General features: G+C 36.7%; 1 protein-coding gene across 1 annotated transcript; it reads left to right on the forward strand.

Moving 5' to 3' along the window:
• Positions 1-3,559: 3,559 nt before the first annotated feature.
• LOC105255696 (SAGA-associated factor 29) lies at positions 3,560-5,470 on the forward strand. Its single transcript, XM_011265139.3, has 2 exons — positions 3,560-3,749; positions 4,327-5,470. The coding sequence occupies exon 2, from the start codon at positions 4,415-4,417 to the stop codon at positions 5,294-5,296; it is 882 nt and encodes a 293-aa protein (XP_011263441.1). The 5' UTR covers positions 3,560-3,749; positions 4,327-4,414; the 3' UTR covers positions 5,297-5,470.
• Positions 5,471-22,376: the final 16,906 nt, after the last annotated feature.

Below are 22,376 nucleotides of genomic sequence, written 5' to 3' on the forward strand. Positions count from 1 at the left end.
AAAATGTATACATATATATTCCAGATGTATGTACATCGTAATGTCAATAACAATTTCATACAAAGTTATTTGCGATAAGATTCCGGAAATAAAATACAAGTTCAAAAACTGATCTACATCTATTCACACACATCTATACATCTGCATCTTTATATTTGTTATATAGATGATGTTATACATCTTATATGATATCGAGAAAAACTATTCACTTTTACGTGAAGAGTCTGTCGACGATACTATCTACTTGTCTTCGCCAAACGGTTTGACAAACTATCTAATAGAAATAAAAAGACGAACATATGCGACAGTCACGAGATATCGAATCCCTTCGAATAGATTGTGTTTACGAGTCCAAACCTTCATCTCGTTTTACAGGTTCCTGTTTCACGTTCGTATCAGCAGTAACGTAGCTGCGTTTGACATTTCCATTCCGCGCCTTACGAAGGATTCGTTTGAAATGTCGTTTATACGCGCCGATATCCGGCATCGTACTGGGATTAACGACTGCAACAGGTCGTTAAGTCGTGCGTCATAAAGCGCCAATATTAGATGAAAATCGAATCGCGTGAGGCATCGTCAAATCAACCGTTTGCTACGCACGATCGATTTATGCGAATGCCCCTATACTATTCACGGCAGTCACGAAAAAGTATCATTTTATTTTGCCCTCTACTTATTTCTTTATCAAATATGTATACGTCACTCTTGGTGACGTATATAATAATTCGTTCTTGTGCATATACAATCTAGAAATTTTTTACTTTCCTTCTTTTTTGTGCGTTGTTCCATGCCATTTAAAAAATAATATATTTATGCTTATATAGTTTATAAAATGTGCGAAGTGACTAATAATAAAAATATCATAAACGTGAAAATACCGAATATAAATTTATATATATCTCATTTTTATAAGTGATGATAATCTTTTGACATACGTTTATTTTGTAATTTTAATATTACGAGAAAAAAATAAAGTAAGTCGAAAAAGTAAAGTTGATGTTTTATTCGGTATTTCCTTTATCGATCTCTACTTATCAATCGTCGTTTTATGCTCAAAGTGTCGTAATTTAGGATTTGCCGCAGGTCATGTGAATCCAGTGATGAGAGTCGAAATGAATCTATGTATCCAGACGAAGGGTGCGCGAAACGGCATAAGGACTTTGCTCGAGATCACCTTATTACGCCTCGTTAGATACCTTGTTCCATATTTCGAAACGTATGTACGTATGCACGTACGTAATACTCCGAACTGATATTGCTGAGTTCATCGTCGTTGCAGCACGTTTTAATGACCCATTCGCGGTCGTAGCCGTCAGACGTGTAAAAAGGACTTGATTTCTAGCCGACGAGAGCGTACGGTAGCTGAATTTCACCGGAGTAATTACAACGAGACAAGACGTATATATGAGCTTTGATGGTATCTCATGTATTTTATTTTATATTATAATATTTCTGTGTCAAACATATGAAAAATATACGCAGATATAACGATCCAGCGATTACAATCACATTTTGAAATTGTGTTTATGCGAAGCAATGACAGACATGTTGCGGTTCTCGATGCAGTGCATATGCATCGACAGCACATGTGACACGCATCTCATTGCGAATAGAGAAGTTCGTAAGAGGTGGGAAAGGCGCAATGTTGCAAAATTAAGATACATTACGGTAAGATATATTGGCAGCTGTACATTCGCACACACGCATGCACGCATGTACGGTATCGTAAATGTATAGACGCGTTCGAGGGGGGCCAAGGCAGCCGCTTTAATGGAGTTTCCTCGACTCGGAATTCCCTCAAGTTCTACGCGTCGATGCGTCCCGTGCAACACGCGCTATCGACGTTGTTAGTGAGATTAGCCAGTCGACAGTTAGCGATGATGCACGGGGTGCACTATTGTCGTGATATGCCGATCGCATATCTGGGAATGCGACGCGTTTTCACGGCGGAATCGATTGCGATTTATCGAAACGGATACTTCGATTGCGCGGTGAAACGCATCTTGCTAATCGGCAGCGACGAATTATTATCGCTGATAATTAATTTCTTGACGTGCAAGCATACGTTTCGTCATAAAAATCTTTATTGTTACATATGTCAATAGCAGAAACATCTCAAAAAATTAAAAACTGGGAAATTACTTAATTCAATATTTGAAGTATAAAAGCAATTTAAAGAATTTTTTCATTTTATGTGCAACATGCAATTGTATTTTAAATATACGCTGTATTTTGTATTTTCCTTTATGAGTTTTGATTCCGTTATTAATTTATAGAGAATTATTATTCATTACGGAAAATCTAGCGCGAGTGGGTGACTTTTAATCAGAGTAAGATATAATACGAAATCTCGCCGCGGAGGGATGAATTTAATCAAGAGATTAGAGATTCAGTTTTCCCAAGCGCTGCCTCGGCGTGAATGAGTTATGGCATTTTGCGGCGCTATCGATGCTGTTAGCGCGGTTAACCTGTTGGCTGTTAGCGATGATACACGCCACATTCAATGTATACCTTCGCTTAGTGCCGCAGTCAGCCCGCGTCTATGCGGTATACGATATACGATTGGATCTAGAAACGAGTTTTCCCTATGAAAAATTATCGACATATGGCCATTTTTCGCATATCGAAACAACTTTATCATTGATGCACATATTTCACGAGTAATAGAGAGCTTAACGAAAAATTTAACGAAACATCTTCAATGTTAGAATGGCAATGTAATATAAGTCATTATGAAAAATATGTGTTTCGGACATTATAAAAAATATTGAGAAAAATGCAAAAACAAGATAATCTATTCGTTTTGTAATGTAAAATATTATTATTAAGTATATTAAAAGTTCAAAATTAAATATTAAAATTAAATTCCTTATTATGTGAGAAACTTTTGATATTTCAGAATGTTAAAAAATATTTATTTAGAAAATATTATATTATAATGGACTTTTGCTATCTCCGAATATTTCGAAGAGATATGTTTTCTAAAACATTTATTTAATATATGCCGATATTCTTCTAAATGAAAAACAAAGCGAAAAAATTTGCAATTGAAAAAAATTACATGATTTTTAATACTTCCATGACTATATAATTTCATTCTCGTAGAAATGTATAAATATTCAAATACTTGATCTTTTCTTTTTATTCGATTATTGTACAATCCTGAAATAAATTATAAATTCTACTAATAAATTTTGTATAATTAGATATTTGTTTGTCATATAATTATTAATTCAAAAAATTAATCTTCAAAATTAATTCAACATTGTATTAACTTATGTCATTTCCCTTTCAATTTCACATTTCATCTTTCACATCAAAATAAAAGATATTAAATACAAATATTTAAAATAGGAGATATTTATATTTATATTTTTTCAACGCGAATAAATAAATTTTTATCGAACGAAATATCGAAGAGAGTGCAATAGATACTAGTGACTCGACGCTGCAACAGACAACACTATACCAGTGCGTTATTTTCCGAATTCGTTGCGAGGTGGCAGCATCGCCTTGGTAGAGACTGCAACGGTCTACTTCGAGCAAAAGGTAGTGGGAGAAGCAGTCTGGCGCAGATGCGCGTGTACGATCGAGCGTGTAGCATCTCGGAGCTCTTGGTGTCGCACGCAACTTTCTGCTAGAGTGACGTATATATACGGCAGTCAGTTTGTTTTGCATTCGATCCAAACCTCACCTCTATTTCGGGGGAGACATAACTCGTCCAGTCGGATACGTCGATTCACAAGCGGGTAAGTATATTGATCCATTCATGCTGTGTCGACTGTCGGCCATTTTGAGACAAGCGCTGTAAGCACGTGACACTCGTACAATTCATAGTACTCGTCAAATTATTTAGAATGAGTTCCGGAATTTAATGAATGACCATACGCTCTTTACTAGTGTCAAACAAAATGACATAAAATTTTCATAGAAATGTTACATATTAATTATATCATTAGACAATAAACTTTTATCACGTGTATTTGACGTAAATTAAAAAATATGAAATATGAAAATATGAAAAATATGATGGAAATATGATAATAAAATATGATGTAGGTCAAATCTGTGCGATATTTTAAAAAAATAATATTTTTTATTATGTATAATAATAATTTTTATGTAAAATAATTTTTTTTATTATGTATAATATTGCAAGGTGTAGTAAATATTAATAACATATGTTTAACATGATATTTAAAATTCATATTCCCTTTTTCTACTGGAGACTGCACAATTATATGTTCAATTGTATGTGTATGTTTATATAAAAAAGTGCTGTGTTAAATTGTAAAAAAACATATATGTTATTCCTTTTTGTTGCAGAATCGTAATCGATTACTTGTTGGATTGAATAGATTATTATCTACCGAAATTAATACACAGTTACTTGTGTAATTGTCACATTCTCACAATGCCATTCACGGCGGATGTGGCAGCGAGTCAGATACAGGAGCATCTGAAGAGCATTTACAATCTCCTGCACGATATAGAGAGTCAACGGATCCGTTCGGAGCACAACCTAAACAACATCATGAAGACCCACGATAAAGTCACGCCTGACGACAAGGTTTCCCCTTACTACCAGCAGAAGCTGAAGAACTTGTATAATGCCGCGATGACCGACGCTCAACAGGAAGAGGAGATCCTACGCAAGGCTCTCTCCAAGATCAACGAGATACGCACCATACGAAACGAACGACGCATACAGGCGCGAAACGCCGGCAACAAGGAGACCATCAGACGCGGAGCACTAATGAAGATGGTGCAGAGCACCGCGCAGACTCTACCTCTTTATGTAGGAAAAACACCAGGTGCCAAGCCACCACCCTTGTGTGGTGCGATACCAGCCGAACCGACATACATCGCAAAGATGGGTGACATGGTGGCAGCTCTGGTAAAAGGCAACGAGGAGGGGGAGAACTGGATCCTAGCCGAAGTCGTGCAATTCAATCCCGCGACGAACAAGTACGAGGTCGACGATATCGATGAGGAGCAGAAACCCCGTCACACATTGTCGCGGAGACGCGTGGTGCCGTTGCCATTGATGAGGGCGAATCCCGAGACGGATCCGCACGCCCTGTTTCCGAAAAATTCCACGGTAATGGCATTATATCCGCAGACTACCTGCTTTTACAAAGCGATCGTGAAGCAGCTACCAACCACCGCCACGGAAGAGTACAAAATTCTTTTCGAGGATGCCGCTTACACGACCGGTTACTCGCCACCGTTGAACGTGGCCCAGCGTTACGTAATTTCCATCAAAGAGAGCAAGAAAAATAAGAGCCAGTGTTAATAAACAGTATTACTCTTTAATTTTAATCCGTGAATTAACTTTTGATTTTTTTTAATTAAGAAAAGACCGTGTATGCACATACATATATAACAAAAAACACAGTACACGATTGCGAAGATCATTCATAAGCTCTTTTTTGCAATACATATGTATATATGTATATATCTATCAAGCTATTTATGAAATTCTTCGTTATAGATTCTCTAGGATATTGAAAAGAAATGTTTGCATTGACTTGTGTTAACATATTCTATATTGTAATTTGTGTTAACATATTTATAATACATTTGACTTTCATATAATAAATTTTTTTATTGTACGTTGCAAAATTCTCTTAACATTTAATGCCAAGTTCTTTTAGCAATCAAACTTATAAATTGCATTTCTTTGTTGCAATTTATTTATTACGTTATAACCTATCATATTACAAAAAAATGCTAGACGATAATAAAAATATATAAATTGCAATTTATAAAATTTATAAATGTAATTTGTAAAAGGACATTTCAAAATATTCATATATAAAAATATAATAAAAAACCCAGCTTATTTTGCAAATAGCATAATATTTTTTTCAATGGTAAATATAATTATCTCGATGTATGTTATGAAATTTCTATCAAAATCGTAATTTGTCATTAAGATTAAATTTAGACATGCGTGCGTGCATTAACTGGGAGAAATAAGCACGTACTGACAGTTAAGGTCCTATTTCCGCGATACTACCCGTCGTCAGAGGTAATTGACGTAGATTATAGGACGATAATAGCGGTATCCTTATGTACGCGGGTGGATCTGGACTTTGCTGACCTTTCGCGAAATCGGTTCTCCGTGACTGTCCGAGTAATTTCACATCCTATACCGAATAAATCTTCTCTTTTGCTCCGTGTTCGTCACAAAGCTAGACAGAGGTAAAGCGAACGCAAAGGGGAGAGAAAACGTGGAACACAGAGAAGATAAAGAGAGCGAAATATAAAAGCGGTAGCGGACGAAAGCCTGCGAAGCCGCGAGTGCGAGAGCGAATCGAGGAAGATAGCGGAGCCAAAGAGAGAGCACTGCGCAATAATTGATTCCATAATCGGCGGCTGCTGCCAGACATCAAAGCAACTCGGTACCCCCAGCAGACCCAGCTAGCTTAATTCTCATTCATTATTTAACTTAACTACCCCTCGCATCGAGTCATAAAAAAGTACTTTGATTCGGCGCACGTTGCGGACACGGTATTTTTCGCCATTTTCCTCGAAATTAAACCTGAAAATTTTTCATTGATTTCTGGTTGCCGTTCGAATGGAGCTTACTCGTTGAATAACGTACCGAAGGGGCTTTTAATTGAAACGCGAAGCTGGATCTATCACGCGAACAAAGTATTGTATGTAATAATTAAGGAAGAGAGATACGTTTTTTCTTTGAATAGCTTTTGAAGTGTGTTTATTGCAGGAGAAATCTCGTAGGGAGGTACTGTATTTTTATGTAAAAAGTAATTTAAAATGAAATAAATAAATAAATAAATAAATAGTGTAAGATATAAAAAAATAATATAAGATAAAATAAAAAAATATACGTATATACATATATAAATTTTTACTTTAAATTTGGATAAAATAGAGCTACTATTCACCAATATCTCAAAGCAACTTTTATCTCTTTAACACTACTCTCGTAATAATAGAAATTATCTAGCTTGTTTAATGGCTTTTATATGCTTTCTCGTGAAAGTTGTAACGACCGATTTTATCTGGTCTATAGTAGTTTCCCTAACCATATCAGAATTCACCTCGAACCTCGGGGTCGGTCGGATCACATGAATTTAGCAAAACGCACGACCTCGTACCCGGAACCTTTTATCCACTCGTACTCGCGCTAAACCACAATCGAAATCGCGTTTGCAAGTACGCCGCGCTGTCTAGGATTTCCGGCAACCATTAGTCGCACTCGATTGTCCGATATCTTTCCACTTTCAGATAGTAACCGTCGGTGTGTCGGCACACAGAAGCCATTCCCAGTTCTGAAATTAATTCAACCGACGATTAGCTTCCGCGTCTAGGGGTGAATTTTGTCCGAAACGGCTCTTGTGTGTCCGATCGTGTGTTCGGTGAGCCTGTATGTGTGCTCAATAGCTATACAGCTGTGTGCTACTGACTGAACTATGTCCAAACCGCGGGAAGGCGTGCGTTCGTTCGTACGGCGAGTCTAATAATACAAGTGGACTCGTAGCATGCGAGCAACCGGAAGCTAAGGCGAACTTGCGGCCGAACACGCAAGCCGTACTTGGTTTTCCACCCTTGGTCCCCGCGAGAATAACCTCTCCCCGTGATTCCTGCGGCCACCTCCTACGACTCGTTTCCTACCAACCGTTTCAAGGTTCTCTTCGTTCATTCGTTCCACGTTTCAGTTATCTGAGTAATACTTCTCCTCCGGCCTCTTGCCTTGCCCTGCTTCCTTTTCTCCGTCTATCTTTCTTTTATACCTACCTTCCTTCCTCCCTGTTATATTCTACTGCTGACCTCCTTCTTCCTCTGTATCGCGTCATCCTTCTCCTTTTCCTCTCTTCGTTCTATCCAACCCGATCGCGGCAGGTTCACTTAACCCTCCGGTAATGGCGCGCTGTATTTTTCTTCGACGCTCGTAATTATGGCCGTGTGCTCTCGCGAGCATATTTTATTTCGTTCTAGATCGATCGATTCCAACGCTGGTATCTGTCACTGCCCTCTCCCTCACTCCGGTTTCTCCCCTCGCGCTCTCTTCCTATTTCTTTTTATCCCGCTGGAGGCTTCATCCAGCGAACTCACGCTACTCACCGGTAATCATTACTCTTTCTTTCGATAAATTGGCGGACCAAAGTGATTGCAAGATGTCATTCTTATCTGTTCATGTACATTTGTTTGTAATTCAAATGCGATGCGAGTCTGATTAGAGCCATATCGATGATTTGGTAAGATCGCACATGACGTTTCTCACGCCTATCAACGGTTAATTTGAGGCATCATCATACATTTGCAATGTATGATGAACGCGCATCCAATTAGCTATACATTCGGAATATTCTATCGATCAGACTTAGAATGTTTTTCGTAGCGATTTATAATTCAGTGCTCTCGATTATAAAAGAGATATGAAAAGATAAACCGTGGCTGGCCCATTGAAACTTCACTAGGTTCATTTAAGTAGTACTCCGGGGCTCATTGAATTATTGATACCGAAGAGTAAATTGAAAATCGATAAGCGATCCAGTGCAATTTATAACATCGCGGCCGTTTTCTAAAGGAGGAAAAAAAAGGGACGTGGAAAGAGCGAGCGAGAATGTGCGAAACTTGCACAGTGAAGATTGCAGAACTCCTCGTGTGTCGAGCGGGGGGAGGGGCCTCCCGGATTTTCATTTTTTAATTAATACGCCGCGCACAATGGTATCCAAGAGAAGGAATCGATAAGGCCGGCTAACGAGCTGCCAACCTCTAATCCAACTTTACCTCGAAAACTGTCGGAACTCTTATACGATGTGGTAATGAGTTCTGGCTGTTAAACGAAAGGAAAGTCACGATGTTAATAGCTTCTGCCTTTGAATCTCTCTCTCTCTCTCTCTCTCTCTCTTTTTCTGTGCAAAAAAATCGCGCTGTACGCGAAACGAATGGCGACGACGGATTCTGGGCAGCGAAAGCGCGTGCTGCTGTCGGCTGCCACCTCATGCCGTTGTGGATTCCGTTTAGTCTCGTTTAGCTTGCGCGGACAGACCGAGGAAATAAAGCTCTCCGGTACGGTCGTGAGTACCGATTCGATCTCGACCTATTGGATTTCGTCGAGTGCAATTTCTTCCCGGAGACCGCAATGCAATGTTCCGCGTGGCGTGCGCCGCGTTCTCTCACCGATACCGCGACACTTTAAACGATAGCGCACTATATAACCGATGTGACTGGAGCGCAACTACTTTTAAAGTACCGCATCAAACTCCTCTCTGGACGTTTTGTACAAGAGTCGAACGCGATGGTATCGCGAGGAAAATCATGTCGCAGGGAAAGCCGCTCGCGGAATAAAGTTTTTTCATATAATTATGAATGATTTTGGGGAACGCGCACCGTTAATTCAATTTACGGTAATATTCTTGATAAAGTACGTTCATATCGTACTAAAGTCGAAGTTTTAGAAATTGTAACGAGATTTGAAAACAACGGAATATTTAATAAAAAAATAATTTGCCAACTTCTTAATGATACGCGTATATTTCGCAATAATTGCGAGTCATTGTGTTGTAAATTTCTTTGCACTCTCATCATTAAAAATAGATCCGACTTCATCGCGGACAGAGAGCATCGTAATAGTAGCGCTGTGCGTAACGACGCGTACTCAAATTATCAATTCAAGTACTAGTGCACGAGGTACATAGGAAGATGACTATACATCAGGCAGCGTAATGTCTCGCTATAAGAGGCCCGCGACATTCTCCAGCTGTCAATGCCAGAAACGGAGTTTTCTTACCGACTCGAAAGCGTTCACGGCGCCGGCAATTTATTACGTTTTTCGTCAACTAGACATTAGGAGGCAGGAGGAAGAGACAGACGCATTGATCGAAATTCCGGCTTACATACATATTTCAACGGAGCATTTATCTCTCCCTGTACGAAATTCAAACATTTCGACAGCCCGAATGGCATTCTCGTCCGTGGACGCTATAGAAATACGAATAATTCATAGGCGGGCGGCTCTTCGCTAATTAATTGCGTTTGCCAATGAAGGCAGGGCGGTTTAAAACTTCCTTCATAATTCAGGGCCATAATCGGTTATCGTGGTCATTGCAATGCGGCACAGCATGATCGTCGATGAAATCAAAGTTTATAGGCGATTTTACGGCGGGTTCATTGATCCGCAAAGGAATTTTGATATGAAATTGCTAATTGCAACTATATGTGGACATGGATTTTAACAACCGAATGATATTTCATTTCCAATTTATTATAAAGTCACGAATTATATCAGCAATATAGAGCTAATGAAAAATAGCATTTCTAACGTATTATGACAAGAACACATATTACTCTCTCTATATATATTATTTTTTATTTTATACGTTATATTTAAAATGGCATTACAAATAAATTATATCAGCAAACGAAAAATAAATCTAATAAAATGGATAATGATATCTTTAACGCAAAAAATAATTTTCTTATTTCAAAATCTGATAACTAAAGAACACGCAAATTGAAATTTTTCATAAAGGAGGTCGCGCTTATGAAATTATCAATACACTGGTCGACCATTCGCGCCGTCCTCACAGGTCGTATAGTTATTGTGACTGTCCGAGTTATTCTTAGTTCGTGTCTCAACGATTCACTGGGTCACCAATGTGTGTACGTAAGCTATGATTAATTACTAAGTCCCATCAGCAACATTAATTTTTAATGTACAGTCATTGTTGTGGGAATTATAATAATTAGTTCAGAGCCTTCTCTGAAACTCGGTTGACTATATATGTATGCGGTTTGAGTTCCCAACTGTGTCGTCCGTCGGTATATCTTGATTCTGTTTAGCCACGCGAGAATACATTATTCGCATATACATATAGCGCCATAAGTATGTGTGTATGCAAATTTATATTTATATGAAATGTATGTGTGTCGCGGACTCTCTATGTAAATTCTGTTCTTTTACAAAGGATAAACTATACCTTTTATAAAACGCTAGTTCAGACTCTCTCAGCGTTTTACAAAGAAATAAAATCTTGAAAGCCATAGAAAAACTGATTTTACAAATCCGTAATGCATATATACATAGATATATATATACATATAGTCTACTATTTTATTAAGTGCATGTGTAATACATGGATAGCAGGAACTTTAGCTATACAACCACACTAACTAATGCTAGATCGCTAGAAAGAAACGTTAAGTAAATATGTGTTTTTTTTGCATGCATGTGTAGAGTGACTCCGAATTGTCCACAATTACACAGAAGAATACACAACGGACCATTCTGAATGTGGAGAGTTCTGGGATTTGGTGTAACCAGTAAACTTTAGCTTAGAAGTTACTTCATGATTCGCTTGTGCCCTATCAAGCTTGGCGAACAATTCAGTAAGTCCTCGACTGGTAGCAAAGACTAGCTTTGTTGATACACACACATACACACACACACACACACACACACACACACACACACACACATAAGCCATAATATTCTATTGTTAGATAGTATGTTAATTTCTTGCAATAAATAATTTTGTTGTAGAAATTGTACACTGACTTGAATAAGATTAGAGATAATAATAAGACATGAAAAATATTTATAAATGATATATCTTCAAATGAATGATAAAGATAAAATTAATATAAGATTTAAAATATTGAAACTACATATTCATTTGGAGATTACATATAGTGAAATTATACTCCAATATTTTGTTCCATATCTTTATATTTATACTTTATAGCTTTCTATATTTTTTTATAAATTTATATTCTTTAAATATCGTATAGACAGAAATTTTTGTTACTATTTGAAATATCATTAAAAAATTTGATACATTTGTTGGAAATGGATAGGCACTCTTAAAAAACTGTAATAAAAAATTGATCGTTGGGAAAAAAATGCCATTTTTTTCTAAAGAATAATAGAAAAAAATATCTCTTCGTCAGAGAAAATTGATAATTAATTATTCATTTCTTGTTAAAAATAAAATACTCCAAAGTTACATGCGATAAACCTCCTTAATTTGATTTTACGTTCTTTTTTTATTTTCTTTCTAATATATTAATTATATATTTTATATCACGGTAATATAAAGCTAAATTATTTTATTTTTATTATTTTGATAAATTCGTAAAAAATTTCGATACTTCAACAATATTGGATCGTTACATTTTTCAAACTAATTACTGATCCTTTACTGATTATATCTAAAAATTGAGTTTAAAAATCGAGGCCATTACTATATGCGATCGAGTCGCGGATCGTTGGCCATCGATGACGGAGATCGCGGACACAATCGACGCGTTCGCTCTCGCGGGGCTCGTTGGAAGATAGCCGCGGGCTAACCGGTGAACCCGACCTAATTGAATTTCGCATACGAGCGCCGCGACGATTCGTCATTCCGGCGTCCAATTTGGACGCGAGTCTCGCGCCACTCTCTTTCGACTGTTCGCTTCGCGTCAGCTATCGCGTCTTTCATCTTCGTCCCGTCGGCTGTCAGGACACCAGCGTCCATCACATCGACGCGGTAGCAGCATTTCGAAATTTCATCAAAGCGACATATACTCACGTGTGCTTTCTATGCAACGTTCGCGGTTGAACGCGTAGAGCTAATTGCACTTACCTGAAACAAGCAAAAATGAAATACAGTTAGTATGATAACATTTGCCAGAACGAGGATATCGATTATTTGTTGAAAGCCAAAGGGAGGAATCAACGTAAGATTATATTATACCCATCAGAAACGCGCAGAAGAGGTTCCTCGCGAAATACTGCCGCGGAAATTACAACGTCCGCGGGGTGAATTCATTTTTAGGGGGAATATTCCTAGTAGAAAGGCACATAAGCGCTGTATAAATTAGTAACGAATTTTCGCGTTTCACCCTTGAAGAAACGCTGGGAGGCAACGCTATTGATTTTATGCTAAATTACTCCTAGTAATAATATACAAACACCTGGGCATTCTGCATAAACTGTAATCGAGGTAAGGGCAAGAAACGCGGCGGAGAAAGCCTGTTGTTTCTCTTCGTATCGGCTATAAGGAAATAAGGGAAGGACAGGCTTCCTACCACCAGAGGCAGCTGCTTAGGTTCTCACATAGATTAACCCAGGTAGTTTCTGTTCTCCTTCGTCTAGGAGACAGACCTTCGGGCTGCCAGGAAGTCGCTCGCAAACTCGATGGCAAATTGTCGAGACTCCTTGCCTCTCTCTCTCTTCTCTCTCTTACCGCTTTGCTTGTCTCTTCGTTTCGTAACATTTATCCTTCGTAGCCGCTCCCTTTCCCTCTTCCGTTCTCTTATCCGCAACGAGTCGTCTCCATCCATCGAGAGCTCGCAAATCACAGACTGGCGATCCGCTTCGACCAAATTATCCGGGAAATTCCGAGCGCAGAGGCGTACACTAACATGGCGCGTGGTTATACGGTATCTGCGACTCGCTTTACGATCGAGATAATCCTCGTCGATACACACGCCCAATGCCTGATCGCCTTAGGATTCGACGCTCTCTATTCGCGAACGAAGCCGTAATTAGGTCGACGAAGAGACAAGCTGTATCGCATGTATTTTTAGGACACGACACCGATAAGATTAATGCCTTTCCTGAATCTTTAATCTGTGTATATTGTCATGGACAATAAATATTAAATTCGAAAGCTGGTTTTTTTACGCAATTTTTATAAAATCCTTAAAATAGTTAATTATGATATTCTGAGAGAAATCTAGAATAATTTGAATGTATGCATGTGTACATGAATTTGTAATGTACATGTGCTGTTTTAATTAAAATAATTTTATAGATAGTAGCATGTTATATTCCGAAAGTAAAAACGGCGCTTTATGAAATTGTCATAATCATTAATGATCATAAAAAATTAATGCTTTAATAAACGTGGAAGAATTAATGAGTATGGCACTATTTTCAAGTATTGTCATACTAATTACATAAAGATAATTAAATGTAAATGACTGAAGAGATTTTAACGTAATAGAAGATAAATTAATTTTCTCTCTCGTTCTTGCTATCACTTGGAAATTTTTAACCAAGTCTAATAAAGAAATATGATTAAATTGTTTCGTTATTGTTTTAATTTGTTCCGTTATTTACAAATTTGACTTTAATCTATATCTTGAATTTTTTGATTAAGTGTTTATTATGTATATTATTTTTGTTTTCCGATTATTATTCATATGCCATGATTTTTCCTGGTTATGCTCGTCTTTTCAGTCTACGTTCTTGACGTTCTGAAATTTCAGCCCGTTTTCTCTGATCTACCTTTTAATAAATGATTGCGAACCTCTTTGCTCGAGCAACAAACTTCGCCCAGTGAGGAAAGGCGGGCTTGTAACTTCGTAACTTTTGCGACAGGTATCGAGCAAACTTGCTACGTACATTAATATATACTGTTTATCCCTAATCTTTAACTACTTTCCAGTTTCAAGTCCCAAGAGAAGTGCAAGTTGAGATATTCTTGGCTTGGCTTGTTCTTTTTAATCAGTGTGGGTCGTTGAGTAAATTCCGTTCATAAGTATTTCCAGAAATTATTAAACGAAAGTAATGTACAAAAACATAAATGTAACATAAAAAACATAAATGTAATTTTATGTATTTTATGTATTTTACATATCCACGCTCTCTTCGGATCGACTTTTCTTAATGTGAACAGTGATAAAAAATTCTTTTATTATATTATCTTTAAGAAAGATCGTATCTTTAATATGTGAGATCAGTTGTATTAAGAGTATTCTAAATAAATATGTATGTGTATGTTTATTTTTTGTTATTTCTCTGCGCTACGTAAAGATGGTGAACAGATAAGATCTCTCAAAATAGCTTTTAATATTCGTCTAACTCTTGAGCGATGTGGGAGTAAAGCTGGCAGCGCAAATTTGCTTTCAACAAGGAAGGATTCGCTACTTCCAACTACGTCAAAACTACGTGCAAAAACGCTTTTACAGTTATTTTTAATCCATCCGGTGTGCGTATATAAAATTCATGAAAGCGCGAGAACGCGATCCTATACTATTTCTTGCTTGAGAAGGCACGCAAAGCGCGATAGCTCGGCCGGCCTACGTTTTCGCGTTTGCATGGTAGGATTATTGTTTACATGAAGGAAGCCGAGCACCATTCCGTGAGTTGAAAGTCGGCATGCAAGCCAGCAGGCAAGCAGAAATGTTACGTCAACATGATATGACGGGTAGAAATGGTATACTCTATTCACGCGTATTTCTTAAATGAAGGGCTAAAAGTTCTTCTGAAGCAAGCTGTTTCTCATCAGAATTGATCTCGCTTTTATCTCTAGCCGTTAAAAGAAAATAATTATATTTCAGGCATATAATTTGGGATATTCATAAAGCGCTGTTAGGAAAGAAATTTACAAAAAGATTTATTTATTATTCTGCTTTGATTTGTTTGCTTTTTCAATAATATTATTCATAATTATTATTGGCAAGTCAGATAATTTTGAATCGTGGTTTTAACAAAAGCATGATATATTTTAATCAAGGATAAAAAAGAAATAATATTGTACTGTACCTCTTTTGTCGCGAGAAATATTAAATCGCGATCAAATTATAATTATTAAATCGAATATAATAACGCTCGATAATGTGTGATGTATACGATAATTCATAACAAAACCGATAACGAACCAAGCGAGAATGGCAATTAAAAGTAATGATTTCAACAGATTACTCTTCTAAAATCGGCATTAGCGAAGCTGCAGGCACAAGTCCGGTTTATAAATGCTGATAATTTGGAGATCCTCAAGGGTGGACATTCGTTCTTTTTTTGAGAGCGGGGAAGAGGAAGAAGGTATGCGCTTGAGTGGAATCACGTCGAGAGAAGTCGTAGAACCTGCTGTTGCGAAGAGACAACGAGTTAATTCGTCGACTGCAAGAGGAAGCACGAGAAGGTTATTCTTTCTTGCTTGAGAAAGCGCAATCAGAATCCGAGGACTTCTCTCTCAGCGAAGTTATTTGTATTAATTAAAGAAACCCAAAATTAGTCGCCGCTGAATAATCGTTAGGGTGCTTATCGACGCCCACTGGAGGCTGAAGGCTGTATCCAAAAGGCATAAATGACAGCCTGGACAAGAGAAGTATTCCCCGTAAAGATCCTCATGCTCTATCATTTCAATGGTCGGTCATTACATTTCTTCCTTTAGCAATCATGAAAATCAAAAGGCGTCACACCTTCTGTCATCTGTTTCTTTCAATATATATCATGCAAATATATAATTATGTGAAATATAGCGATGTTAATCGTAGAATGAAAGAAATAACGAGTACATTTTCGGAAATGGCCGCACATCGATAAAAGTAAAAGCAATTTAGAAAATAAAAGCGCAACCAGAGATTACTTTTATGTATTATCTCCAGACTTTACTCAAACAGATTGCTTTCGCGTGCATATGTATACGCAGTACGCGAAACGAATAAACGAAATATTTTCTCCCGTGTATCTGTTGCAAGTGGCAGATGGTACCATGATAATATTTTACGCGAGCTGAGAGATCCGAAATACGACATGCCAGGTGCCGCTGCGATGTATGTAAATTCAAAATCATTATGCAACGTAAAATACCAGCGTTTGCATTCCATGTTTTATATCGATTTATATGTTCACGTAATAATTTTATTCTTAATTACAATAAAGGTGAAAAAATTATTGAATAAATGTAGAAGAATCTTTTAATAGAAAAATGTAAGAAATTCTCTGAACGTTATACTCGCTAAAGATATATTATTCTATTTCTTACACATTCATTATATTGAATATACTTTTTCATTTCCTAATTTTTCAAAATTATAAATTGGATGTTATAAATAATATATCAGAATATATATAAGAATATGATTATGTTAAGAGAATTTGTAGTCAAAAAAGTGTAGTTAAAAAAATTTAACGTCAAATCTGAAATTAATCTACTGCAGTTTCATAAAAGAATAATTAATTACTTATAGAATAGTTAATTAAAAACTATTTTATATAAAATCTTATTATTACAAAATCTCGTACACTTGTTATTGTTCCCCCTCTGTAATCTCAGTTGAGATGCGCTTCCGTCGAAGACAGACTCAACTCACGCAAGATTGAGCTGATCGATAAAGTTTCGTGCATTTTGTTGCCGCAATTTCAAACAACAAGACAGTTGCACGCTGATGAGGCATACGACTTTCATTCACGATGCCTCCTTTACATTATAGGGGAGCGTCGAGTCAGACTTGCACATGTACATTACACATTTGGTCGATATATATATGCGGATACATACTATGTACACAATATACATGCACGTCGGTACACAGATATCCATAATACTCCGGGAAGGATACGCGGCGGTCTTCTACGTGATCCAGGGAGCGAAGCGACGGATTATTTCCCTTAGGGCGTCGAAATCGGAAGCACTTTCGTACCGAATGACAGGCAGGTGCACGGGAGGGAAGGATCGAGAACCGTTCGACAGGATGACCGAAATAGGAGGGTTCGATTTGCAAGAGTGGCGCACTCCCCTCGCCGACATAAGATTTCCAAATACAGACATCTCCATCGCGTCGTGAAGCGCCTTTCGCCGAAAGCTCGTATTCAATTCCGAATCAGCAAGATGTGGAAGAGGTAGCGTCTTCTTCTTAGCGAATGCGAATAAATGGAAACGCAAAAGTGCAATAAGCAATGTATTTACACAAAATAAAAGCCGAGCGAAGAAACTCAAGGAAAAGTTTGTTTTCACAATCCACGGACATGGGACAAGATAAAAATTTTGAAGTTTCGTGCTTCTCGCTGAACTGCACTATTTAAGCTTCATGAGGGGAAAAATATTTTCAATATACACCAAGGTTGTCGCGTTATGTGGATTTCGGAGGAAAACAAGAGCAAGAGAATACAAGGAAGATCTCGGGAAAACCTGGAAGACTTAAAGGACGAGATCAAGTAGTATATTCAGAGAAGATGGTATATGCGAGGAAGGTAGCGAGCAGAAAGTAGATGGATCAGAGCGACTAGGATGAGATCAGATCAGATCGGTCGCGCGAACGCGGCATTGACGGCGGCGATGGTAAACTCGTGGGCTGTGGTAAGCGCAGAATCGTGTCGCGGATAAAGTGGTACCCGTCACTGTCTGTCAGCAGCCCTTGTCGCAGTTTCTCTCTTCTTCATCCCTCTGGCACGATCCAACTCGGTGTCACTCTCTCCAATTCTCTCGTGCACCCTTCCTGCCATGGATACAATATAGCGATCGCTATAATTCACGGATGTGCGTAGGCGAGTGCGTGTTGCGCGTAGGTGCGACAGTCGCGAGCGTCGATGAATCAATCGCGTCATCGGTTACTTTCCCCTTTTTTTTTATTTGTTATTCAATGCGTGAACAATGATGTAGTATAGAATTTTTAGCTACAGATTTTTATCAAACGATGGAGATAAATTGTCTCAATAAATAATAACAATGTACTATAAAATTATTTATGTATGTTTTAATCACGAACTCTGGAAAATTATAAATTTTCTGCTTTCGTGCAGATATAAACTGAAATGATAAAAATTATTTTATATTAAGATATCACTTATATATATATTTTAAATTCAGTCTAGATCATTCGCTTTTAAATCGTTTTCTAATTTAAAAATTTTTCCGATTTATATCTTTATTTTCGGTTATTTTGATGTAAACATAGATGCCGAAGAAAACTCTGACTAAAATAACGGCACTGGAAGAAACGGAAAGCTACTAGACATAAAAATAGAAAACGCCGAGAATAGCAAACCAACGGACAGACATATCGAAATGAAAGGGAAAGGAAAAGAATGAGAAAATCAACTTGCTCTTTCACGCCTTTGGTGGCTATGATACGAGTCGCCTGATGATGAGCAGATACGAGCAACGCGTTTCTCGTACACAAGAACGAGTATATGTAGTGTCGACTTTGCGCATCGTATATGCCAGTCTGCATGCACGCACGTACGAAGTTAGACGTCTACATGCGTACGCCGGATAGTACAATCGTGTATACCGTGCACACCATCAAAGGATAGCCGAGAAAGCCCCGAGGGGCCGTCGGAGGTGAGAACAGTACGTTACCCTCGCTCACGTATGCCTCTCCACCTTCTCCTCTTCTACTCTTTTCCTCTCATCCAATGTTCTCCATATCCGTCCCTTGTTTCCCGAGAGCTCTTCGAGAGTCCATATGTTCTCCTCCCTCTCTTTCTCTCTCGTTCTCATTACATTGACGCATCAATCGATGTAACTATAGCAATCCTTTTTTCAAAGACGCTCTGACGTATGCAATTATAAATACGCAAAAATTCTACATGAAAATAGTGATATTGTAATGTATATGTGTGTCTGTAAAGACATGGGCGAATCAATATTTTAAAAAACATTAATTCCTTCTCAATTTGTTTCAAATAAAAATATATTCTTAACGATCGATTTTCTCATTAGACATTTATTTCAGGTCTCTATTTATCAGTTTAGCATTTTGCCCGACTAGTTCGTCTGGCACGATCGGTAATGACATCAACATGTGGCGCACCTGCATCAAACGGAAATGTAGCTTGTATTTCACACCATTTAATTTGACATTAATTGGACAGCTTGTGATTAACGAATTATTGCCATATATAATGCCATTACGTCTGTCAAAAGTGAACATTACAACTATTACCCATGTTGGTCTCGTAACAATAGGTGCGGAATGTACAAGTTTAACATTAATTATGCGTTCAATGAACTGTCGATGATTATAATGAACCGGAAATGCGTATCATGAATATCTAATATTGAAAGTGTGTACTAAAGTACACATAAAGTACATAACAATATTTGCGCTTCACATTGTTTGCTCTCAAAAAATGTCCATCTTGAAAATATTGACTTATGTTTGCTCGTCGCGGATGGGTTAATAAAAGAGACTTCTAGACATGACGACGGTTCTTGCAGGATAAGCAACGATACCCTGCGACGTACATAGGAGCCCGTCATAGTGCATGATGCGAAGTCAACAATGGCGTCCGGCCGTCAGTGATGAGAGGAGAGAAGAGAGATGGTCCATTAGCTTGGCTGTCACTCAACAACCCGACTGGCTAGTACGCATTATGTACACACCCATCCGGATGCGTATCTCTATGGTACGCATGACATAAAAGTTATGCCAGCATTAGAAGAAAAATATCCCGGTTACTATCTGTCTGGATGTACGTATTTACGGGAAAAAAGTTTAATGCTACCATATCGACAATACAATACTAGCTGTCTCGTTTTATTCGATTATCGATTTACTGGTTCAAACAAAAATATTTATTTTACTTTACTGCATTTTGTACACATATACGTATGTATAAAATAATAGATTTTAATTTTATTTCACTGCAGATTATGTGCTATAATGGAATTCTATTACGCTAATATGCGATAGCAATAATTAAATTAATAATGTATTCGTTCAGAGATTACCGATTTTATAATTACTTTATTAAATCATAATTAAAATTAGCTTGTGTATACAAAAATGTATTAATAGTTAGAATAACTACGGAGATTATTTTGTTTGCTCGTTATTATTATTAACATAAGTAATACTAAAATGAAATATTTGTACACAAGAAAATGTATACAACGTTATAAGGAATATATTAAATATGAGAGAAATTCTGTATTTCCAGATACAATCAAATTCAAATATTACAAATTAATTGATATTTACAAATCAGATAACGCAACACAGCTAAATAGCCATGCAAGTACTTTAAATGCAATGTGTAATCAAACGTGAAGCGATAAATTAATGTACTAACAATAAATATATTCGATCGCATAGTAGATTGTTTGAGATTAGACCGTACATCTTTCTCTACGAAGAATAAGGGGCCGCGAAAAGAGGAAAGAAGTCGTTGATTCAAAAAGTTTGCAAAGCTCTCACACCTCTAGTCCCGGAAGATTCGCTGCTGATGTTTTTCCATCTAGGAAAACCAGAAAAGAAAATAGGAAAATCGAGATGCAGAGGATATTCTTTAAAATCCAGAAAGAGCAAGTAAGTTGGACAGTCTCTAGTAAAGGTTGAATACACATTGCAATATAATCTGATCTCAACTTACACGTGCATTCAGAATATTATATTATAATTTAAGCATAGTTTAGATTGTACATACTTCACTGACTAATAATATTAATTAGCAAATATTAATATTCTTTATCGCAATATATAATTAAAATGTAATACATAACTCTCAATGTGAGTATGAATATGCGTATATATTATTAATATTGTTGATTTCGCTTGATAAGAAGCGAATTGGAAATTTCGTTACTTAATATGCAAAATTATTTCAACTCTAATAATTTTTGATTAGTGCCCGTTGATAGATATATAGTTACATAATATAATTATATAATTATATAATATAATTATATAAAGATTATAATATAAGTTTAGTATAATATAAGTCTAATTGCAATATAAATACAAAGATATTAAGTAATTTTTTTTTTGAAATATATAAAAATAGGCAAATGTAATTATTATATTCGAAAAAGAATGATAATAAAGTTCATTATAATTAATAAATTGCTTTATTCTCGTATATCTCATTGTCTTTGTGATACGCAACGTCTTTCTATGAATAATATCTGTCTTTTTAAATACGAATAGAATGATAAATAAAATATATTTTGTAGCATCCGGAGCATACTTAAATTTTATATGTATTCATTTTTAATATAATATAATGAATATTGTAGAATAAATAATTTTTGGTAACACATCCCTAATTTTATAAGAAAATTTGAAAATATCATGTTATTGCTTTAATATTAATACATTAATAGTATGTATTCTGGAATCATATGAAAATTGTCAAATTTTTCATTTTTAAATGTATATATAGTTTCTTTATTTAGGGGTAAATTGGATTTGAATTTAAAAAAATTGTCACAGGTTACCAAATAAAATTTCAACAACTATGTTTGATCGTCAAAAATGTAAGGGATTTTTTCTAAAAATTTTATAGATACTATCTAATTCGATATGCATGAGATAATGCCATATTTCATCGTCAATTAAAAAACAAACGACTGCAAAATTGCCCGACGATTTTTAAAATTCATGTAGAATTGCAAAAAACGTGTCGGATTCCTAGAACGTGTCTGGAACATGAATTTTACGATGGTCGTCGATCGCGCATACTGAAAGGCGATCTTATTGAACAAGCGGGCAAGTAGGAAGAAAGGAATTAATGCAATTCCAATTAGCTGGGTCGGTTAGTACCGCACTCGGTCCTCGTTGGTTTTGCTCTCCTTTTGAAAGACAAGCCGCCGCCAGTCATGGAAACCAGTCAGCAGCACGTACAAGGAGATAAGTCTCGATGGAATCGACCGAGTAAAACTAACCGAATAGGCATGAATGCA

The sequence above is a fragment of the Camponotus floridanus genome, unplaced genomic scaffold (assembly GCF_003227725.1).
Source record: "Camponotus floridanus strain SB8 unplaced genomic scaffold, Cflo_v7.5 scaffold9, whole genome shotgun sequence".
Classification (NCBI taxonomy): Eukaryota; Metazoa; Arthropoda; class Insecta; order Hymenoptera; family Formicidae; genus Camponotus; species Camponotus floridanus.

Excerpts from the sequence above, each read along its gene's own strand:
- LOC105255696 (XM_011265139.3), top strand. The coding sequence starts at position 4,415 with ATGCCATTCACGGCGGATGTGGCAGCGAGTCAGATACAGGAGCATCTG.